General features: G+C 40.5%; 1 protein-coding gene across 6 annotated transcripts in view; it reads left to right on the top strand.

Annotated features, from left to right (window-relative positions):
- The window catches only part of NHSL1 (NHS like 1), a 122,919-nt gene that overhangs the window by 16,951 nt on the left and 82,782 nt on the right, over positions 1-23,186 (top strand). The window contains exon 1 of one of the 6 annotated variants that reach the window (XM_015247335.3): positions 9,764-9,850. The exons of 4 other annotated variants lie outside the window; for them this stretch is intronic. In XM_015247335.3, coding sequence (XP_015102821.2) covers positions 9,835-9,850 — 16 coding nt within the window. In that variant the 5' untranslated portion in view covers positions 9,764-9,834. Of the gene's footprint in view, positions 1-9,763; positions 9,851-23,186 lie in introns of those variants that run through there. One more of the 6 variants, XM_072965915.1, reaches the window with a different exon arrangement.

Raw genomic sequence — 23,186 nt, 5'->3', positions numbered from 1 at the left:
ATCTTTGGACACCAAATTTATTTTCTTGTTTTTCATGTGGTTGAAATTGCTTCTCCATGTCTTCAATTTCATATCTTTCTTCACATCATTGCTTATTTTTTAAAATGTCCAAAAATAGTGATGGTAAGACATATTTCTTTTTTTTTTTATCGAAGTGTAGTCAGTTTACAATGTTGTGTCAGTTTCTGGTGTACAACGTAGTGCCTCAGTCTTACATATAATATGCGTATATTCGTTTTCACTCTTTTTCATTATAGGTTACTACAAGGTATTGACTACAGTTCCCCGTGCTCTACAGAAGAAACCTGTTGTTTATTTTATATGTACTAGTTAGTATCTGCAAATCTTGAACTCTTGATTTATCCCTTCCCACCCCCTTTCCCCCTGGTAACCATAAGTTTGTTTTGTATGTCTGTGAGTCTGTCTTATAAATAAGTTCATTTGTGTCTTTTTTTTTAGATTCCACATATAAGTGATATCTTACGGCATTTCTCTTTCTCTTTCTGGCTTACTTCATTTAGAATGATGATCTCCAGGTCCATCCATGTTGCTGCAAATGGTATTGTTTTATTCTTTCTTATGGTTGAGTAGTAGGATGTATTTCTATCATCTGAAATTCTACTCCACTAAACATTTTTAACCAAATACTTTAAATGACATTTGATCCTCATTAACACAAATGCAAATTGTATAAAATGTAACTTAAAAAGTTGATTTGACTCCTGCTTTTTGTGTGAATTTTTTAATAAATCACTAATATCCCAGCACTCAAAACTAATAAGACCATTTTTTTTAATATGACCTTTTAATAGTCTGCTGAAATTCTCTGAACATAAGAGAACTGATAAAAGATGCTCACTCCTGTTAGCCAAAGCTTTGGACACCCAACATTGTTCACACTGTGTTGTGTTTGTGGAGTCTCAGGGATGGTGGCAACTGTAAAGACATCTTTCTTTTTGGATGAAGTGAAATTTCAAAGAATTCTGACTGTTTCGTATATACCTAGAGAAACCAACTTCAGCAACTCTTAGCTCATGGAAGCGATGACCACGTATTTTCCTCTCTCAGTGCCATTGAGAGCATTTTAGGAAATATTGGTATACAGTCCCCAAATCGGAGTTATGAAGAGATCCAAGTAGAGTTCCCTTAAAAAACAAAGCTAATTGGTCAGGGCTGGGAGAATAACCTCGTGCGGCCGATGAGAAGCGGGGACCCGGGGAGCTGAGTTCACTTGCTTCACGGCCTCACAGCCGAGAGCAGCCTGGTTAGGCTGTGCTCTTGTGTCCCTCTCGCCTCTTTTAAATGGTACTGAGGCTGTGTTCCTTTCTCTTAGTTTCTTTAGTTCTGACAATCCTGACTGCCCTGTAAAGGTCAAGTGACAGATTCCTTTGCTGACCTTACAGAACAGGTTTTGGAAGCTTTTCACCCACTCTGTGTCACACAGAAAGTTTTCTCAATAGATGTGCCAAAGGCAAGCCACTTCCTAATGGTGGCAGAGGCAAATGAGGGACAGCATCAACCCTGAACACAGGCTCTCCAGTGTCACTTTTACTCCACTTACAAAAGCAAAATTCATTCAGATTTTAAATAATTGAAGGAAAAAACAAAAACGAAAACAAAGCCCCCCAAACAAACAGAAAACCCCAAGGGTCCCAGGCTGCAGCCTTTCCTTTGTATGAACTGAAGTCCTTAGAGACAGTTGAATAACTTAATAGAGCCGTCAGAGGCGCACCTGCCTCAAAAGAAATAAGTGCATTTGAAACTGTAAACTTGGTATTCTGTTTTTGACGTAAGTTTTTTCTTCTGGAGGGACTGTGGGGTTTTATTATCATTAATAGCTGAATTTGCAGGGATTCATTAAATAAAATTAGAACATGAAGTAAATGCCGGCTATTTCCATCAACAGAACTGTGGGTGACTTCTAGTAGAACTTTACTGACGTTAAGTAAAGGAGAGAGGGAGGGAGAGGGAACGGGGTGGGGGCAGGAAGGGAGAGAGGAAGAGGTAAAACAAAAATGAAAAAGGAAAAGGCTGGGAGCTGTTTGTCATGATCACAGAGGAGGGTCAGAACAGAGTTGTTTCTGTGGGATGCTCTGTTCTCTGCAGACCTTGTCGCTCTGTGATTATCGTGCACCACGGCAAGATGCCACCCTGAAACTGGTCTGCCAATTTGAAGAATCGTTTTCTTGCTTATTTTTAAACTTCTAAGAACAGAGAAAGACTGAAGGAGCCTAAATGCTGTGGTTTTCTTAAACCATTATTGTTGTAAATCCTATGGGTCCTGAAATAACTTGCTGTTCCTGAAGTTTCAAACTGCCTGACTGCTCAGAAGACTTGGCAGTTGAAAGGGAAATGGTTAGCTCTTTCCTTTAAGCGTTGTCCCCAAGGCTTAAGTGGGTCACAAGTTGGAGAATGTGGTGATTTCAGAAATAAACTACCTTTTTAAAATGGAAATTCTCTAGTTCTTTACACAGAGCTTTGAAGTTTTCAAATAGAGTTGGCTCCAAAATAAAATATTTTAAATTTATAAATCTTAAATAACTTAAATATTAAAGTATTCGATTGTACAGAAATTATCAGTAGCCTGGGCGTTTTTAACTTGGTGTCTTCCTTTTAATTTTTATGTTTTTGCTTGATGATTAAAAGTAATTACAGTCCAGTTACTCTGTCTAGTTATGGGCTTATGTTTTACTAACAAGTAAATTGTGGCAGAACTTATGTTCCTTCTGGTTGGCTGGCACTTGATCTTGAATACTTTTGTAGTCTGACTTCTCTTTAGAGTGATTTAGGATGGTGATTTTGTGGGTGGAAGAGTTGCACCTGTTTCTGTAGTTGAAGGTTGATTATTGTTTCAGCTTCTTCAGATTACTCAGATGCTTAGGAGAAAATGATACAAATGACCTCTTTATTTTAGGTTAGTTGTATTTTTTTTGTGGAGTGGGAGGGTGGCCATTGATATGTGTATTCTGGGAGTCAGTCCCTCAACAAACACATGGATGAAATATACAGCGTGAAAGGATGTAAGGTTATTTTTGTGTGCATTAACCTAGACTCTCTAAAATATAATATACATATGTTAGGCATCCTGACAATGGCAAAGCTTTAAGAGCATGAAATTTGCACTCTAGTGGTTTTATTTTTCTCCTATAATACATTCCATTGTAAGTTCACTAAGAAAGGGGATCTGGGGTCATTATTATGACATCTTTTGGTGTCCTCCTTCCAGCTGGACACACTGACTTCAACATTCTTGTATGAATACTTCCAGAAAAATTCTGTTTTTTTCCTCCCCCCCCACCCCCCTTTTCCACTTCTATCATCCTTCAAACATTTAATTTGGGCTGAATGAGAGAAGAAAAAACTGCTTTCTGAGTTTGGTGAACGTGCCTTGAGAGAGAATGGTGTGTTTGTGTGTTGAAAATGAAGCCTCTTTGGACTATTAATCTTTAAAGAAATGATGATTTATAAAAATTCTACCATAAGTTTAACTATTCAGTAACTATCCTTTAATGATGAGTTTTAATACAGCTTTATGTGGGGAAATAGTATCTATTTATCAAATTTTACAGAATGTTAAATATTTTTATGACTTTTCATGAGAATCATTATGCTATTAGATATCTCATCCGGGTTTCCAGGTTTTATACATTCTCCACTATTTGCTTTTGGATGAACTAGTAAAGGTAATAATTCTGTAAGCATTGATTGTCTGTTGGGTTTCAGGCACCTCACAGGGCACTGGAAGTTAAGTGTGAATGAGCAAGTCCTTATTTTGAGGAACTCTCATTTTAGACAGAAATGTGACACTGTCTGAGCTGCATAAATAAAGCTGGGGGAGAGAATCGTGGTGAAAGGTGGCTTCAGAGAAATAAAAAAAACAGGCTGTGGGAGGGGGGCTATATTCCAGACAAAGAAAGTTGTAGTCTGATCAAGGACAGTGCAGCTACAAGGCCATATGGAATATGGAACAGAGCCTACTGATGGGGCCCCTTAAAGGGATATGTCCAGAAAAGTCAGGGAAAAGAACTGAATTCAAGTCCAAAAGAGCCTTTATTGCTAGATGAGGAGTTTGGGGTTTATTCTTACCTTGTGTTTTTTACGTAAGTGGGAACATGATTTTCTCCCTGCAAAAGGAGAGAATGGAGGCACTGGGGCTCTTTGGGGAAGATGTAGCAGGTATGGAGGTGGATTAAGAGGTCAGAAGACTCAGAAAGAAAGAACAAACTACTAGAAAATTATAGAGGAGTATTAGCACTCGAAGAAACATCTTAGCCTTAGGCACTACCTTTGGAAGCTTCATCAGACTGGATGCGTGGAGCAAGGTGTCACAGGGAAGGCGCCTTCCTGCTGCCACTGCCTGGGAGGTAAGCTGTGCCCCTGAGTGAGCTAGACCAGAGCCAGTGGACAGCAGTGGAGTCCAGGCAACTCTGCACGTCCTACAGGGATCAGGAGCAGCTGTCAGATTATCTCAGCTAAGAGCTCAGGTCCACTTGGACACTCGTTCTCGGGGGAAATAGGACCAGAGGGGCCCAAGGGTTCTTTAAAAAAAAAATCAAATCATTTGGGTGTTAGGAGAGCTAGGGTGCCATGAATGAGATTACAGACACATTTCTTGATCTGGAGCCAAGTGGGGGCTGCCTTCTTGGTTGTGATGTTAAGAAGTCTAGAGGTGGCTCTGAAGAAAAAAAAAAAGTGGAAATAATTCTAAGGATTGGCTCAGGAGAGCATATTTTAAAATGGCCAATTAGAGCAGAATTTCTATGATTCCAGGAGAAAACACAGTGATGTGAATGAGGCTACGTAAGGCTACAAGCCATTGAAGAGCCCCAATGCAGTGTTTGCGGGTTGCCTTAGAGCTTTGTGATTGGTATGTGTCCAGCACAAAGTAACCTGTCTCTTTAATGAGCCAGGATTCAAACATCTCCTAATGGAAAATTGACTGCAGAGAGGATGAAAGTTGCCCTTGGGATCAAGTAGGTCAGCCCTGGCTACAGCAGGCAGAAAAATCCAACAGGATATAGGGTCAGACGATGTTAGGAGGAGGAAGTGTCTGGAACAAAGTCCTATGTTCCAGATTCCAGATAGTGAACCAGCGCTGCCTTCAGAGGTGGCCAGACTAGGGCACCACCACCAGTGGTCATTCAAAGTTATAATGCTGTCATTTTCTTTCCTTCTTTATCTTGGGCTTATGATAGTCATATATATACACAGAAAAACCCAGATTGAATCTCTCTCTTTTCTGAGCAATTCAGAATATTGTAAGAATGAAATACTCCAGAAAAACAGGTGAGATGGGACTAACTAACACTTTGGTAAGATGTTCAGATGGTACCGCTCAGCCTTGGCCACCAGAAGGGCTTCTCCTCTGGTCATCCTAATATGAACAGTATCAGAGGGTTTCAGCATCTTCAGTCTCTAGCAATACAGGGGGACATGGGAGCACTGGTGATTGGGAACATGTCTTATGGCTCCTCAGTTTTTTAAAGCACTGAGATATGCCTAGAGATATATGGCTGAAAACAGGCCTTGCTAGATCATATTCTATATGCTATTCATACTCAGTCAGGCCTGATGGAATACCTTTCTAGTTGATGTGAAACAACCCCTCGAATGGGTATGGATAAGGGTTTTTCCATCTACGTCTGACTTTTTGGTTAAGAGTCAAAATCAGGATTCAGAAGGAAAAAATACGGCTTGCCTGTTTTTCTTGGATAATTTTTGTTTTGTGTTTTGCCAGGAACAAAGTAGAATTTTGAGGCCATCTAGACTCACTCGTTATATGCATTATGCAAATTAATTCCTAATTTACCCACATTCCCCACTATTTTATTGAGATCAAACAAAATTTTTTAGCAGGCCAATGAAATAGCACTGGAGTGGTTTGGAAGACATAAGTATCTAGACATTTTTGGCTGTATGTGTGGCTACCACTCCCTCTGGCCAAGGTAACAATGTTAAACTTTAACACTGATGCTGGATGTTGTAATGCTAACAAGGGAAAAATATGGTTGGGGCTCTAAGGTCATGGTTGGCAAAGGGAGACCTTTGTTCTGCCCAGAGGGCTGGTCAGTCCTGCAAGCCAGCATCATCCTGGCCCACTCCCTTCACATAGGCTTCCTGAGGATTTAGTTTTGAACTTCAGTAGCAATGATCCATTGTGGTAAATAACAATAATTTTTTTCTTCTAGTTTTATTGAGATATAATTGACATACAGCACTGGTGCACAGCAGAATGGTTTAACTTACATACATCATGAAATGATGACCACAGTAAGCGAGTGAACATCCGTCTCATACAGACAGAACATTAAAGAAATAGAAAAAAATGTTTCTTCCTTGTGATGAGAACTCTTAGAATTTACTCTCTTAACAACTTTCATATTTACATAAAGCCATGTTAATTCTCTCTCTCATGTTGTACATACATCCCTAGTTCCTGGTACACAACACAGTAATTTAATATTTCTCTGTATTTCAAAATGATCACCATGGTAAGTCTAGTTGTCATCTGTCACCTTAACAAAGTTATTATGTAATTACTAACTATATTCCCCATACTGTACATTTCATTTATTTTGTAACTGACAATTTGTGCCTCTTAATTTCCTCACCTATCTATGTCCCCCCACTATCTCCGTCCCCAGATAGTAATTTTAATAAATAGTTCTTAATATTTTTCCTAATTTGAACTGTATGCCTTTTCATGTTTTATTTTTCAAATATATTCACAGTTGTTTGGTGGTGAAGACAGTGAGTTTATTTTTCTTAATGACAATCTGATTTAATATTAATAAAAGCCTGTTCTATCTCCACTGCCTGCATTTCATGCTGTGAACTTTTCAGAGGGTGATACCTATGATTTCACTGATCTAATAGCAGATGGTATTTGTGCTATTGAGCAGTGTTAGTTATATTATGGAAGGATTTTTTTTTCAGTAAAAATTTAGCCACTGTAAGTACAGCAATATGGGAAAAGCAGGTTTTAAGCCCATGTGATCATAAACTGAAGTCAGTTTTAAAAGGAAAAAAAAATCTCATCCCTTCTTCCCCAGTTGTTACCTTGCTAAATGCATTAGTTTCCTTGAGCTGCTGTACCAAAGTTCCACAAATGGGGTTGCTTAAAACAACAGAAATTTATTCTGCCACAGTTCCGGAGGCTGGAAGTCTGAAATCAAGGTGTCTACAGGGGCACATGCCTCCCAGGGCTCTGGGGGAGAACATTTCCTTGCCTCTTCCAGCTTCTATGGCTCTAGGTGGTCCTTGCCTTGTGGCCACATAACTCCAATCTTGACGTCCATCTTCATGTGGCCTTCTCTGTGTCTCTGTTGTCCTTTTCTGTCTCTTATAAGGATACTGATATTGTCCTTAACACCATCCTAATCCAGTATCATCCCATCTTGATCCTTCCCATAGGTATGTCTACAAAGAACCCTATTTCCAAGTATGGTCACATCCTGAGGTTCTGGTAGACAGGAGCCTTGTGGGAGGGGAATGGGACATTATTCAACTCCTTACATTAAATTATAGGTATTTTAACCTGGTTAGCGAGAGTAGCTTGATTAGATGGTAATAGGCAAGAAGTATCATTGATCATTTATGAATTTTGCACATTCTTCTATCATATAATTTATCACATTGTATTATAGTTATTTATTTACCCACTTACCTTTTGCATTGTCTTTTTTCCCTGACATAACACACCTAACAAAATGCTCATCTATGTTATACTGATAAACATATCTATATCTATATATGTCACAGCAAAAAAAATTAATGGAGTAGGTTAGAAGGATAGACTCTTAGAGTTAATTTAGCCCCACCTTTACAGGTAGGAACTGCTGTAGAGACCAGCTAGACAAGGCTACAGATGCAGCTGTGGTCATGTTCTCTTAACTTTCCAATTCAGAGTTCTTTGTGGCATATCAGATCATCTCTATATTAAAAGGTTTAACAATGATTATTCATTGAGTGCTGTGTAACACGTGCAACCACGCCAAGCCCTGTGTACTAACCTATGTTCAGAGATCTTAACTCTCCACAGTGTAGAATTTCTCTCTCTGTGTGCAATTTAAAAAGTTGAATCTAACCCACAAGGAATATTTCTGCAGTTCACACATTGCGGGGAAGACCACTCAGGAAAGAATAAAGAATGACTCTGAGCCTTCGTGGGGAGGGTCACATGGTGCGATGGAAAAGGCTGAGCCAGGTGGTTTGACTTTGATATTGACGCTGCCACTACTTAGTTGGGCAAATCACCATCTCTGAATCGGTCTCCTCAGCGAGATATGCTTTGAGGTTTTTTCCAGTTCTCTTCTAAGAATTAATATCCTTGTTTGTCATTCCACATGCAGGTTTTTTTTTCCCCCATCCCAACCAGCTTCTGGCTTAGGATCTCTTGGGTCTCTCTGTGATCATAGCAACTAGTACAGCGACTTCCACATGGTAGGGAACTTATTAACCAGGCCCTGCTGGTGATACTGGAAGATGAGAAAAGAGCTAGGTTATTCTGAGCCACGTGTTGAAAGCCAGAAGACACAGAGCATCCCTAGCAGGTAGCAAGGGCTGCAGCAGGCACCCCAGGACACAGACAGACAGATAAACTGGTTCTGTGAGTCAGTTTCCTGTATCCTGTGGAGTCAAAAGGAAGACCTGCACACAGCAACAGGCCTTGGGAACAATGGTCACTTCCTGTGACCAGGAGGCTTGAGAGTCTCAGAGGGTCGGGGGGCCGCTGGCGGTTCAGACAGCACTTTCAGGCAGGGTGCTCCCGAGGCCACGTCTGTAGACTGTTTCTCTTCAGATCTGCAATAAAATTCCTTCTTTCGCCTTTCAACCTGTGTTAAAGGGTTTACAGTAAAGTAAACCTTGAACTTGCCAGAGTGAATTTAGCTTTCTAGAGGAGGGGGAGATGCATAATGCTCTGATTAGGGCTGCAACAGTGTTAGAAATTCACATACTCCAATGTCAGCTTCAATATTTTAATCTTTGTTTCCTCATGTGAAAAACTGCCATGCCATGGAAGTGTGCCACCCTGCACGTTTTTATCCTCACACACAAATATAGTAATAGTAGTAGTAGTGGGGGGTGGGTAGAGCTCAGTGGTAGAGCGCATGTTTAACATGCACGAGGTCCTGGGTTCAATCCCCCGTACCACCATTAAAAAACAAACAATCTGAAAAAAAAAAAAGTAGTAGTAGTAGTTTAGTCGTAGTAATAGTGATAGTCGACACTTCCATTGTGCTTTACTCTGTTTTTAGCACTTCACACATCCACGCGTTTAGGTAGACTCAGACAGCTGTGCACAGAATTTCACATCATAATGTTTAGTGCTAATTCTGTACCAGTATAGGAGTTGTTCCAGATCAGGGGGGAGGAAAAAAAGAGTGCAACTAGGAACTGAATGCTGAAGTCAAAGAATAGTCCTGATAATTAATAGCAAACAGTTAAACCAAATCGAGTGATTTCTTTTTTGTGTTGTCGATCACGTGAGGGGCTACATCGGCTGCAATGGAAAATGCTGACGGCTAAGACAAACAACTGGGCTTGCCCCGTGCTCCACCGCCCTGGACTGGACGGACAGCGACGGCTCACCCCCGGCTCCCCTCACTTTCCAAGATGATCCCGGCCCATTCTAGGGTGTGAAACAACGCGTGACAGATAGGGAGGTGTCAGCAGCTCAGCCCAGAAAGCTGGGGATTGGGCAGTGGCTTCCTGTAATCACAGGCGCTGGCTGACTGCCCCGCTCTCTGGCAGTGAGGGCCAGGGAGGTGGGCTGGGAGACAGCTGTGCCTAGCGCTGCAGGCTGCACCGGCCCCTCCATGGAACTGCTTCACCATGTTCTGCCTGAAAGGTGAGGGGGCTTGGGGTCCACTCGGGCTGGAAAGTGGTAGTTAGAAAAATGGTCATTTGGCCTCAGAGTCTAAATCACAGGGCTGGTTCTATTAGGATCAAAGTTTGGGGGAGTTTTGTTAAGTATGAAAGTGAAAAAGTCATTGTTCTTTTTTGGTTGCAAACAGGAAAAAAGACCTCCCGCTGGGGAGGTGGGATTTTCTTTCAGACAAAAAGATTTCTCTGTTTGGATGTGTCTTGTACATGTTTTGTCAGAGACAAAAGTAATTAAAAGTTTAGAAACTTAATAATTTAAGTGGGAGTGGTTTACAGTAGTATGAGTCCTGTTAGAGATGTTTTCATGGGATGAGCTGCTTATGTAAAGGAGTAGAGTGAACAGAAAGGGGGAATGATTCTGTTGTTTTAAGCTTTAATGTGTGAATTCAGGAAAGAAATTAATTTCACCATGGAACACACTTCTCGTTCTCGCAATGTGTTTATTGATTATAGTACTTTGGGAAGTACTGGAAGATGATGGATATATGTAGTGATTCCTTGATTAGTTGAGCATTTTCTCTTCTTAGGCAATCATTTTTTCTTCAACTCTATTTCTTCCAACTCTTGTCATAATGTAATTAATTTAGGCATTTGAGAGTGTGTTTTTCTATGAGATTGTTGGAATGGGGGAGTGAAAATGAATTCCCTTCTAACTGGGGTAGACTACTTTGTTCGTATCTTTCAGTGTATGTCATTCTGTTGATGTGAAATTCCTGACAGCTTTTCAATTTTTGGAAATAAAGTGATCTCGGCTTGCTTTGCCGATGGCTCCTTTGTCCTCACTCTGTTACTAGGGTATAGACGAGGGTTCTCTAGTCTCAGCCTTTTCAGTTTTAACCCTAACCGGACACCTTAAAAACCACCAATGTCTTTAATATTAAACTTTGAGTTTGAGATATTTATTTATATGGTTGGTACAAATTTGATAAAATTGATGGGGTAAAAACAGAAAAGAACATCACAGCTTTCTCCTCCTAAGAATTCAACTAATTCTTTCTCTAGAGTGTATCAAGTTGAAGTGGGTTTCTAAGGGGTTCGTTGGCTGAAATGAATTTGAATATTTTGGGAAAATAATTTTAGATAAAATGAGTTATAGGCTCTCATGATGCAGTTTCTCAAAGAATTTTCGGCTTGGGAAAAAGTGTAACTGTGAAAAGCCAAAATTTAGTATTATTGGACAAGGGTGTATGCTACCCTAGTGTAATTTCCACAGTCTAGTTGAAATCATTATGATCTAATGATGGCTTCCGGTTTAGGATTTTTAATTGAATGCAGGTGTGGAGTTGTTGCAGGGCACGACTTCTGCTTCATCAATGTGTTTGCCTCCACCCATTCCCATAACAGCAATTCCATTTTATTAAAGAATCTATCAATTTCATGGACCCTAAGTTTCCGTGTTAACTTAGGAAATTTTTAGAGAGTCAAGTGAATGGCACGTGATGACAACTGAATGCTTTTATGCTGAAGTGTGTGTTCTAATCAGGAATCCACAATCCCCTTTAAAGCCCGCTTTCTGATCTCCCAGCAGCCAGCACAGCAGTTGACATTTGGCTCTCTTCCTGTGATTTATAGCCTCTTGGTTTACAGTAATGATTTTTAGGTTGCTCTTGTCCTTCATATGAGGCCAACTCATGATAAAGTCATTGTGAGTGAGATTAAACACAGGAATATTAAGGGCTACTTGAGAGCTTCGTGTTCTTACTATGTTTGTGTTTCCCTCTTGTTTTTTCAGAGGATTTCGTTAATTGGCCTGTTTCTGAGGCTACCTGAGGTCTTAGGAACTACTGAGTTAGTGGTTTCGATTAGTGTGGATGTTAGAGGAAACACGACTGCCCTTCTTTTGGGTCAAATCGTGTTCCCATGTATTTCTTTTGATTGTTGAAAGAAAACATATCAGACAGCCTCCCCCCTTGATGGAGGGCTTCCTTTTCTCCAGTTATACTGTCTTTTCTGAAGTCATGTCTACTCAGCTTTTGGTCAGTTTAGTGCTAGAGAAAGTTCCTTCCTGGAAGAGAGATGTCATCTTCGTCACTGCTGTTGGCTGTAATAGCTCACACAGTTACAGTCTCGCTGTACTATCGCCATGGAAATAGTTCCGATACATTCACTCCGCCCAGGTGTGTTTCGTGTGAGCGACGTCTAAGCTCCCAGGCTGTGGGAGGATGTTCCCTCCTGTTCTGCCAGGGTCCCTGTCATTCCCTAAGTCATGGTGTGTTGTCCCTTCACTGTGTTATCAGTGGCCTGGGAAGTGAGCGTCCGGCTAATCAAATAATATGATTAACAGGAAACACCAGGCATATACTGTATACCATTCATGGATTGCTTTATTTATAAAAATTAGAATAAAATATTTTTTCCTCTAAAGCTTCATGGAACATAGTTTAAGTTTCTCTGAGATGATCCAGAAAAATGCAGATTTCTTAATTACAGTGCACCAGCTTCATCTTTATAAATATTAATTATCTTTTCAGCACATCTCTAACTGAGAAGACAGTTTTTTTCCTCTTAATTTCCAACCCATCACAGTTTGTGAAACAGAAAATCACGTGCTGTGGGATAGTGCCACGGTGTCAAACAGTTGTAGTGAAGTGCTCAAACACTTAATTTTGCTTCCTGTGGTAATCTTATTGTAGACTGGTCAGCAAAACATTGGCACTGGCTAGTGGACAAATCTGCATTAGTTTCATAGCGCTGCTGTAACAAATTAACCACTAAGCGAGTGGCTTAAAACAGAAATTTCTTCTCTCACAGTTCTGGAGGCAAGGTATTGGCAGGTTCTTGCTCCCTCTGATGTCTCTAGGGGAGAATCTTCCCTTGCCTCTTCCAGTTTCTGGTGGCCTCAGGTATCTCATGGTTGGTGGTAGTACCTCTGTCTTCACATGGCCTTTTTCCCTTTGTGTCTCTCTGTGATTCTGTGTCACATGTTTTTTTTTTTAAAAAAAACAAGGACACCTGTCATTAGATTTAGGGCCCACCCTAATCCAGTATATGACCTCATCTTAATGGATTACATCTGCGAAGACTATTTCAAATAAAGTCGCACTCTGAGGTTCCTAGTGAACATGAATTTTGGGAGGGACACTAGCCACCCCATATTAGAATGGACCATGCACAAAGACATGCTGACTGAGGGCCGCATTATAGGGGGTGCGTTTAATGGAGAACTGTAAGGGTGACTGTCCGGTGCACCTGCTTTGATGATGAATTGGAAACATGGAGCATTGCAAACTTAAGACAAGTTTGTAGGTGTAGGTAGAAGGGTTGACTGTTCACCCACTCTGGTCAGTCATGCAAAAGAAAATTCCGCCTTTTATTTCCTATAAATGATCCAGTTTCCTTCATGAACTCTGATCCTACTGAGGAGGGGAAAAACAAAATTGAATTTAGTTCACTGCAGTCAACTCAGTGTGAGCCAAAAATTTAAACAGTTGCGTTAGATAGCTCGGTCTGTTGGATGACTCAGTCTCTTAGTGTTTTCCTATTATCTCCTTCTCTCCAGAGTGGATTCTGTTGCTAAGTTTCTCCCTTACTAATATAACAGAAGTGATGTGTGCTAAATTGTGTACTTTTGAATCATTGGCTCGATCATTACATAATTTTTAAAACATTAAAGCAGGAGACTTCTGTGGAGTTGAGTTTAAAAACAAGGTTTTATTTTAAAAATGTCCTCGCTCTTAATATGGAAAGGATTAATACACAGAGCTTTCTGTGCTCTGAGAATAATTTCAGTATGTTTCATGACCATCATGGGTCTGAAGTTTCTGAATTTAATGTTGGAAGTTTACCTGATCAGCATTCTCTCCAGGGATTTAAACCTGGCTTTGGTGTTGGACTGGATTCTTTCCCTCTCTCTTATTCTGTGTTGTCCAAGATCTAGAAATCAAGTTTCATGGACTGGGAAAGTAGTGCATTGTGCAGAGTGGGTGTATCTCAGCTGCCTGCATACTCAGCATGGTGGGGTCCTGTCTATTTCCTTTCCTGCTTCACAAGTTACAGATTTAGGAAAGCCTTTAGGTTGTCTAATAATAGCAGAGTTATGTTGGAGATTACAGCTATGAACTATGTCAAGCATGTCCTTCTCCTCCCAGGAGGGCAGTTCATCCTAGAGACTCAGCTCTGTCCTTCCTCCTCGCGCGCCCTGGAACCGATCACAGGCCTCTTGCCAGTTGTCTCGTGTATGTTGTGCATGTAAAAGAATTCCTTAGATTCTTTTCTTGGCAGCATTTGGAAAATAATGTCTGGAATCAGAAACAGATTTGTTATTTCTGTGCTGAAACAAGTGCATTTTTCAAGTTAGCTAGCAGGCAACCATTTGCTCTGGAAGGTTCCCCACCCTTTCTTCAATCCAGTAATAAACTGTCAAGTAAGCCAAGTTTATGCTATTTTACTGTTCGATTCTGAGCATCATTTTAAGAGATTTGAACAATCAAAATGCAAAGTGACCCTGGGGATGTTGCATCTGTGTGAGTCTGGGCATTTTATTATCATACAATCAGATTCTGAATTTTAGTTAAATTAGCAGCCGCCTTTAGAACCATAGTCCTGCAAGTCTCCCCTATTCTTTCCCCCTCCTTTCATCTAAAAATTGCATATAATTGCTATCCAATATCCTACAGTTACCAAGGGGAATTCACATTTGCTCAATCTGCAATTTAAAGTAGCACTTTTAATAAACACACTGGTGATATCATGCATTTTTCAAACTGGCGGGCAAAGCCCTTGAAATTTAATAAACCAAACAAAGCTGGCTCTTTATTTCCTTTGTCTCTCTCTTGAAAACTTTATCATGCTTTCCAGTTCTCTTTCTTCCTTCCACTACTAATCAAAATCTTGCTTTTAAATATGTTGCAGTGGAAACCAGATCACCACACTGAATAGATGATCTAATAAAAACTAGGAGATGCTATCCTTCAGGAATGAAAGAGCAGTTAACAGAGCTTTGCTGCCTGAAGCGCACAGAGCTGGGGGTCAGGTTGTCTGTGGAGCATGCTCTGTGCAAGACAGTGCTCTGGGTAATTTGGTGGAACTGAGTCAGATGACTCGAATTCCCAAAAGCATTGGCAAAGGTTTCCGTTAAATTCCCCATTTGAATATCCCATTTTTACCTATTGTTTTATTTGCTCATTTCCGCGTCTCTCTTTTCCAGTGTTTTTCCTTTCCTCCTCTGATTGCCCGTTGGGGGAGCTCTGTTATACCTAAGAAGCATTGAACTCCCTCTAGTTGCAAAGGTGTAATTGGTAATTTGCACACACGTTAGTAAAGGTGATAGTAGATGAAAGCAAATGGGCCAGTGTGATAAAGGCGATTTACCTCTCAGGACGTCCTGTCACCACCGTCAGCCAGGCACAGAGGTTTGCAGGGGTATGTATTTTTCTATTTTGAACATCAGAAGAAAATTCTGCTGAAACAACCTAAGGGTCTTTAAGCAATTAATAGCTTTTACATGATTAAACGCATTGGGAATGCAGGGTAGGAAGATGGAGATTCTTTTTTTTTCTTCCATCTTTCAGTTTAATTATGTAGAATTGTTATAATTTGACTGCACATATATTATATTGCATATAAATACATATACACAATATACTACACATTTTTAAAATTTTTTGAATTTATATGTATATATGTACTGTTCATTGTTTCTAAGAATGTTTAGAGCTTTAGCTTTTTAAACTTACATAATTATCAAAGCCAACCACAAAAAAAGAATTAATTCAAAAAGATACACACACCCTGATATTAACAGCAACATCATTTATAATTGCCAAGATATGGAAGCATCCTAAGTGCACATCAATAGATGAATGGATGAAGAAGATACAGCATATATATATATACAATGGAATATAACTCACCCATAAGAAAGAAGGATATTTTGCCATTTGCAGCACTTCGTTCACTTTTTTTTCCCTACTTCAAAAAACAGAATTCTATAACTGGCGTAAACATTTCCATTGCATCAAAAAGAATAAAATACCTAGAAATAAACTTAACCAAGGAGGTTACCTATTCTCTGAAAACTGTAGAACACTGGTGAAGGAAATTGAAGATGATACAAAGAAATGGAAAGATATCTCATGCTCTTGGATTGGAAGAGTCAACATTATCAAAATGGCTGCACTACCCAATGCAATCTACAGATCCAATGCAACCCCTGTCAAAGTACTCACAACACTTTTCACAGAACTAGAGCAAACAATTCCAAAATTTATATGAAACCATAAAAGACCCCGATTGCCAAGGCAATCTTTTGTAGGTCTTTTTTTTTTTTCTCTCTCTCTTCTTTTCTTATGATTTGATGACTAGAGAAGTTCCTTTAACATTTGTTGTAAAGCTGGTTTGGTGGTTTGAATTCTTTTAGTTTTTGTTTATCTGTGAAGCTTTTGATTTCTAGGAAGATGGAGATTCTTAAATTGCAAAATGTCCATTGTTTTATGAAACCGTATGTGGCAATTGCATTTGAAATTAAGAGGTCTTCATTGACAGGCAGCAGTATAATGACAAACTATGTGGTATCATGTTTGCAATGTTCATCCTCCATCTGCTGATTATGTCATATTTATCAGGTTTTGTTAGCTTAGATTGGGTTTAGAATCTTTATTGTTGATATTGTCAAAATGGGGCTAACACTGAGAGCCATTGAGACAAAAGGCCTCGTGGACTTGACCGAGGGCTTAATTAGGGTGGTGGGGTGGGGGGGTCTTGCACAATAAGAAAAATGTGAGTGCTCTTTGCCATTTCTTCACTGGAATGTCTTCTTATAACAAAAAGTTATAAATAGCATAAACTGAGCTTTAGGAACCATGAGTTGAAATGTAGTGTAAGTGAATTTACAGTTAAGTGGAGAATGGTTTTCAGAAGTCAGATTATATATTACATGTTTGTTCTTGAGAAGTTTGGCAAGACAGCATTTGCAAATAAAAGGAAAATCTTTCCTCTGATGACCATAAGAGGACATCTATGTTGTTCGTGGTTTTGTTTCACTGAGTGAAACTGGGCAAGCTTCGGAAACTTTTAGAATGAAAGCCGGGACACAGGCATCTCCCAAGTCGCTGATGCCCAGAGGAGTGAGGGCAGGATGTGCTGTCACTTGCCTCACAACTGTACTTAGGAGAGGAGGGTGGAGGGCATCCAGATTGGTTAAGGCAGCTTCGGGAGGAGGCAGGAGTCCAGGAGATTCCGGAGTTGGTAGAAGATTGGCTGGGGAAACTAAGAAGTTGAGAGCAGTGACTTTTCTGCTTTCAAACAGAAAAGATTCCTCAGCAAACGAAAAGGGAGCCGCAGAAGATGCCTGTGAGGTGTTGTGGCAAGAGAAAGCAAAGCATGTGGAAGCACCCAGCCCTGGATGGTACCCCGTCTCTCCTTCCTTAGCCGTGTCTTACAAGCCTGGAGTTTTTGCTTTATCCACACCCTTTCCTAATTTTAAGAAGACAGGGAATGGGGGTATAGCTCAGTGGTAGAGTGCATGCTTAGCATGCATGAGATCTTGGGCTCAATTCTGAGACCTCCATTAAAAAATAATAATAATAAAATAATAATAAAATAAAAAATAATAATAATAAAATAAAACTAGGGGGGAAAAAGAGGACAAAGGACACTCTGGTCCCTTCTTTTCTGCTAGAAAATTATTGCTGTAACAGAATCCTGGTCTTATGTGCAAAAAGACCAGTATTATCCCAAGGTGATATCTAGATTCATCCAAAATTTACTGATATTCTGAAATACCTCTGAGGTTCATCACATCAGATCAAAATACCTTGATAGAATTTGGGGTGTAAGTATTTATTTACTTATCAGATTTTGATGGGCTCTGATTATGTGCCAAGCACCTTCCACTCCAGGAGAGCCTTCCATCTCCCATGCTTCTGGACTTCTCCCAGGCCTGGGTCTCCTCGGCACTCAAGAGATTTCCAGCTGTTTTCCTGTCCTCTCAAAGGGGGCTCCTGCTTGTGCCTGCTTTTGGTGGCGAGGAGTTCCTCTTTCCCCAAGATACTGACTTTGAAAACAAAGGAAAGACAGAGAATTTTCAAAGGGTTTCCCTGCTAATGATGACCCAGATAACAAAGCATTAACAGGTGAGTGAAGACGATTCAAGAAATCTCAGCTCTGTCCATTGATACTATAAGCTTGAGTAAAGATCTCCCTAGCTGTGAGAGTAGCTTCTCCTGGACAAAATATTGAGGATTAAGTAACAACTTACATAAGATGCTGGACATTTTCCCACAAGCATTTAGTGATATTATTTAAATTTGACCTCTCAAAGTGCATCATAGAGTTACTGATTAGATTTACCTTGGGCTTGTGAAAGTGAAGGGGAATGTGTACCATAATTTGTGAATATGGTGTGACTGAAAAAGGCAGATATACTTCTGGGTTTTCATTGCAACATATTTACACCAACTTTTGTAAAGTTTTCTGGAATCACAGTTGTATAAATACATCCAGATGAATACAGAGTATCATAAATCACACATACTGGCAAATGAGTATTGTAGCAACACAAATATTTTGGAAGCCCAGGAAGCCAGGGAGAGCATCTGGACACGGTTCTAAGTGCTCCAGCGGAAGTGTTTGCTCCCACAGCAATTGAGACGAAACTTTTCCTTTTTGGAAATATTTCCTGGCACAACAAGTACTTAATGAAAATTTAAAACAAGATTTGGACTGCTTCTATGGTGCCTTTTATAAAATTGCTTTGTATTTAAAAAAAGAAATCTCCATGTCTTGATGAGAGGAATGGGTGGTTGGGTAGCTTTATCCTTCATAGATAGAAATGTCCTCATTTCATGTTGACTGTTGAGGAATGGTAACAAGGGCTCCTTAGCCTTTGGGGTATTTCGCTTTTCACTCTATTTTGTCTTCTGTTGGTAATTGGCAGCTCATCTTCCACCTCAGAGAGAACAGATTAGTGAGTGTAAGTTGTCCAACTGAATGGTCCATAAATTACAAGGGAAGTAAGAAAAAGTAGCATCCTTGAAAGGTGACACTGATGTCCATCCTCCCAAAATGCAGAGTCCATAAACGCCAAAAGGGTTGAATGCAGATGAGTGAATGTTTGATGGCTTTCAGCATGATTTAAAACAAACATTAGTTTGATATTTGCCGTCACTTTAGATTTGAGATTATAAGACTAGGACAGGAACAGGCTTCTCTTCAGTCACCCACTGAGAACATCGAACTGCCTTTTCTGTTTCCCATAGAAAGTTAACATTCGTATGGCAGATATTATATAGATCTTTGTTTATATGCTTTTTGGCTTATGATAGTAAATTTGGCTGAAAATGGCTTTGTCTTAATTACGCCCCGCCTCTCATTCACCTTCACGAAATTGTTGAATAGATCCATTGTTGGCTTGTTATCTGCAAAAGATAAAGTGTCTGTGAGCTGAGGGGGAAACAGGAGCCCCCATAATAGATGAGATTCCTCTGGCACATGACACGCCGAAGTTCACCCAGACTGCTGTTTTGGACAGTGTGTGACTAGATTTTCTTTAATTTTCCCTTTCCCCCATTTCGATATTGGAAAGTGACCCTCGTGCTCCGTGCATGGGGAGCAGCTACCTTTCTCTGTCTCCCGCTGGGTACCGGCCCCCAGCAGCTCTGTGTGATGTCAGAAATTAGGTCCGACTGGATGGATGCCCCGTAGGGAAACGGGAGAACTGGCTTCTTTCTGCCAGAGTGTTGTTTCCCTCTCTGCACAACAAGAATTCTTGCTTTAATTCTAAGATAATTCTCTGGTAGGTGTTAAGAGTCCTTTGCTGCTTTCCAGTAAGGGAATCTAGTGTTTGTGATACCCTCCTAACGCCCCAATTTCTATCTCCAACTGAGATCGCTCCCTGCACTTCAAATGTAACTGACCAGCTACCTACTCCACATTTCCAACGGGATGTCTGATCGACTTCCTGAAATCCTGGTACCCCACCCCCTCACTGCCCCGTCCCCACATCTCTTCCCCTGCAGGCTTCCTCATTTCCAAGGGCAGCAAATCCATTTTTCCAGTTGAGCAGGCCATAAACCTTGAAGTCGTATGTGACTCATTTTTCTCTCGTACCCCTATTCAAGGTGTGAGAAAATCCCATTGACTCATTTTAAAAAATATCTTCCTGGATCTGACTGCCTCTCACCACCTCCACTGCCAGCTCCTTGCCTGGGTCTCACCTGCACCGCGATCATAGCTTCCCTTGACAACCTCTTTTCATCCAGAGTGAACCCTTCAAAATATAAGTGAGCTCATGTGACACAAATGGCTCAAAACGCCATTTCACTCGGAGTGAAAGCTCATGCCTTGGCAACCTCTCTTTATTTTGGGAGCATCAATCAGAGGCCAGAGCTAAATCCTAGAGGAGAAAGGTGGTTTTCTAAGCCACAGAACTTGTCGTTGTGTCCAGTCCTTTAGTCTGGCAGAAAAGGAAAACGTTTCCCTGCTGGACCCACAGCCCCAGGTGAGTGATGCTCTTGTCCGATGCTCGTGGAAAGAATGGTCTTTAGTGAGACACTGTCATCTTTTCTGCAGTGGGAAGGAAGGCAGTTCCAATCTGTAGCCATCTGTGTATTTAATACAGCTACTGAGATGTGCCTTTAGTCTTCGTGAAGTAAGCTTGGTAAGAGAGCGTTTCTGTTGGAATTTTGGAAGATTGATTCCCATGGCTTTTATTTATTTATTTTTTGGATAGGGATTAAGTTAGGACAAAACAGCAGGGGGCCTGTCCAAATTCGAAAGCTAACTGAAGTGTTTAATAAGTAGCTCAGTTTTTATTCCTATGCGTGTATTTGTTTTGCTGAGCTTTGGTCTGTTATAAGAAATATCAAAAAGCCCTCTCATGGTAAGTGCTGGTTGTTTCACTCTTTCATAGTACCCCGACTTTTTTTTTTTCTTTCATAGCATCATTAAAATGGAGGGCAGGCTCTGAGCTCACTCACGGAGTGGGATCGGCATGTTCTCTGGGACGTATATCACGTTGTGTGTAGTTATAGGCGCCGTGGCTTCCCTGTTAGATTCTCAGCTCCTGGCGGGCTTATCCCATTAACGTGACCAAGAAAGAATTGCAACCGGTATTTGTGATTAAAGGTACGACATACAATATTTAACCTAGTTCAGGTGAAAAGGATTTGAGCCATCACTCTCATGGAGTGGGGGGGAGGACTTTTCTGAGGATAACTTAAAATAGAAAAAGGGATTTTTGTACTTTCAATGGGACTGAAAATATGAAGGCAAAAAGCAGAGCAAGAAAGATCTGTAACTTTCGAAGTTTTGTTTTCTGTAGCAACCTGATGGAAAAATCTAATGCTACAATTTCAATCATCAATGGCTTCTAAGAGGGGGAAGCTGATCATAAAGGAGGAGAAAGGTTAATGTGTTTCTAGAAATTCAAACATTCAGAACAAATGAGTCTAGACTTTGTGGTGACAGGGAGGGAGACGTGTTTCCCGGGTACCTTTCTGGTCTTTGAAGTGGCAGGTCACCATTAGGGAAAAGGCCCGTTCCTTGCTGGCTCCTCTCAAGCACCGTCCTGAAGTGGTTACACTTCTGCTAGAGGACTGAGGGTTTACTCACCAAGGAGAAACATATCCTTTAAGCACTTTCTCCTCTTTTGAGTTTTCAATCAGGGGAGGTTGGGGAGGGAGCTCCAATGCATAGTCCCATGAATGGGCAATTGACTGTAAACAAAAAAATAAATAAAAGTGCTTAAAATTAACTTTAGAAATATGAGATTATTTGTCTCTCAGCAAACTGTCATTTAAATATGGGAGCTTTTCCTTTTTATATTTATTTAAAATTTAAAAATCTAATAACTATTACTATTGAAATTTTGTCTCATTTGATCTTTCCATCCCTTATCTAAGTTTTCAGACCCCCTGGATTATTTTCGAGGGTTCCCCTTTATGCATTTCATTCTCTTACTGTTGCAACATTTGTTCCCTGTTTTCTCGTGAATATACTTATAATTTGGTCTCTATACTTTTCTGTCCCTGTTAGGTACTATGAGCACAAGCTGGTTACTATTCAGGACCTTACATCAGACTACCCAGAGGTGCTCTGTTAATATCTGTTGAGTGATTGCATGCTTAGCTGCATTGAAGACTTCCCCTTTATCTCTGTGAACTATTACGGTTATTGAAAGTTACAGGAACTTAGACCTATAGGCTGTGTTTTTGGCTCAGTAGAATGAAAGTGGTGGAGCCATCATTTTCATGGCCAGTTAAGATCTTACTAAAATGCGCACATTCAGGATGAGGAGCCTGAAATCTGCACGATGTGATTAACCAAGAGTGAAATTTTTGCAGGTGAAGCAGAAAGACTCTTAACCTAGGAACCAGAGAGGCTTTCTCATCCTGGGTCTATCATTTACTGACTGTGAGGAAGCCACTTAACCACTGTGAGCCATTTCCCCATCTAATAAGTAGAAGCGGCTGCCCTGCCTACTTGATGGGTTGATTCTGTGGGAACCAAATGAGATGAAGTACCTGGAATGTTAGCAGGGAAACTGGCAATCCTCTTCATTTCCTCCTTTCTCTTCCTCCTCTTCCTGTCAACTCCACCTTCCTGTCAACCCATCCCTCCTCTTCATCCCCTGGGCCAGCACTGCCTCAGTGGATGACTGTTCACATTTCGTGCTTTTTTTTTTTTTTTTGGTTTATCAGGCTCCTAACTTTCTGATTCTAGGCTAATTGCTCTTTGATCTCCTCCTCCACACTGTTTAGAATGGGACAGACCTCAGCGTGTTTCTTGTGTGACAGAAACTCTTCAGTTTCCCCCACCCCTCACCACACCGCTGGCTTCAGGATAAAGTTTAACTTCCTTCACATGATGCAGAGGAGCCTTTTGTGAAAGAACCTCCCTGTCTTCCTCTTCAGCCTGAGTTCCCACCAGCCTCTTCCCTCATCCACATTCACTGCTTTTGCACATCTGTGCACGCACCAGGACCCTCAGCTGTTTCTTTTCTGTTAATTCTATCTAATATTTTGATCAGACGGACAGAACTCAGTCCATATGTTACCTCCTCTTGGAAGCTCACCGTAACCAACATTCCAAAGCTGGCTTTCAACCCCTCCGATGTGCTGCCTCTCACACTGTCCTACAGCTGTCTGTTTTCCTGTGCAAGGCAGTAAGAACCTAGAAGGCAGGGCATGTGAGTTATCCATTATCCCTGATGCTGAAAATCGCACAAATGTTCGTTGAATTAATTCATGAATGTTTGAAAGTCTTTAAAAATATGAAGGAAATTCTGGTATATCGTCTGGTTTAGTATTAGAAGCAAAATGGAAATCGTTACCTATCCTGCCCTTGTATAAAGTTATAAACTG

Source organism: Vicugna pacos, chromosome 8 (genome assembly GCF_048564905.1).
Source record: "Vicugna pacos chromosome 8, VicPac4, whole genome shotgun sequence".
In the NCBI taxonomy this organism is placed as follows: Eukaryota; Metazoa; Chordata; class Mammalia; order Artiodactyla; family Camelidae; genus Vicugna; species Vicugna pacos.
Note: the sequence above shows the minus strand (reverse complement) of the source record. Positions and strands in the feature narration are given on the sequence as shown.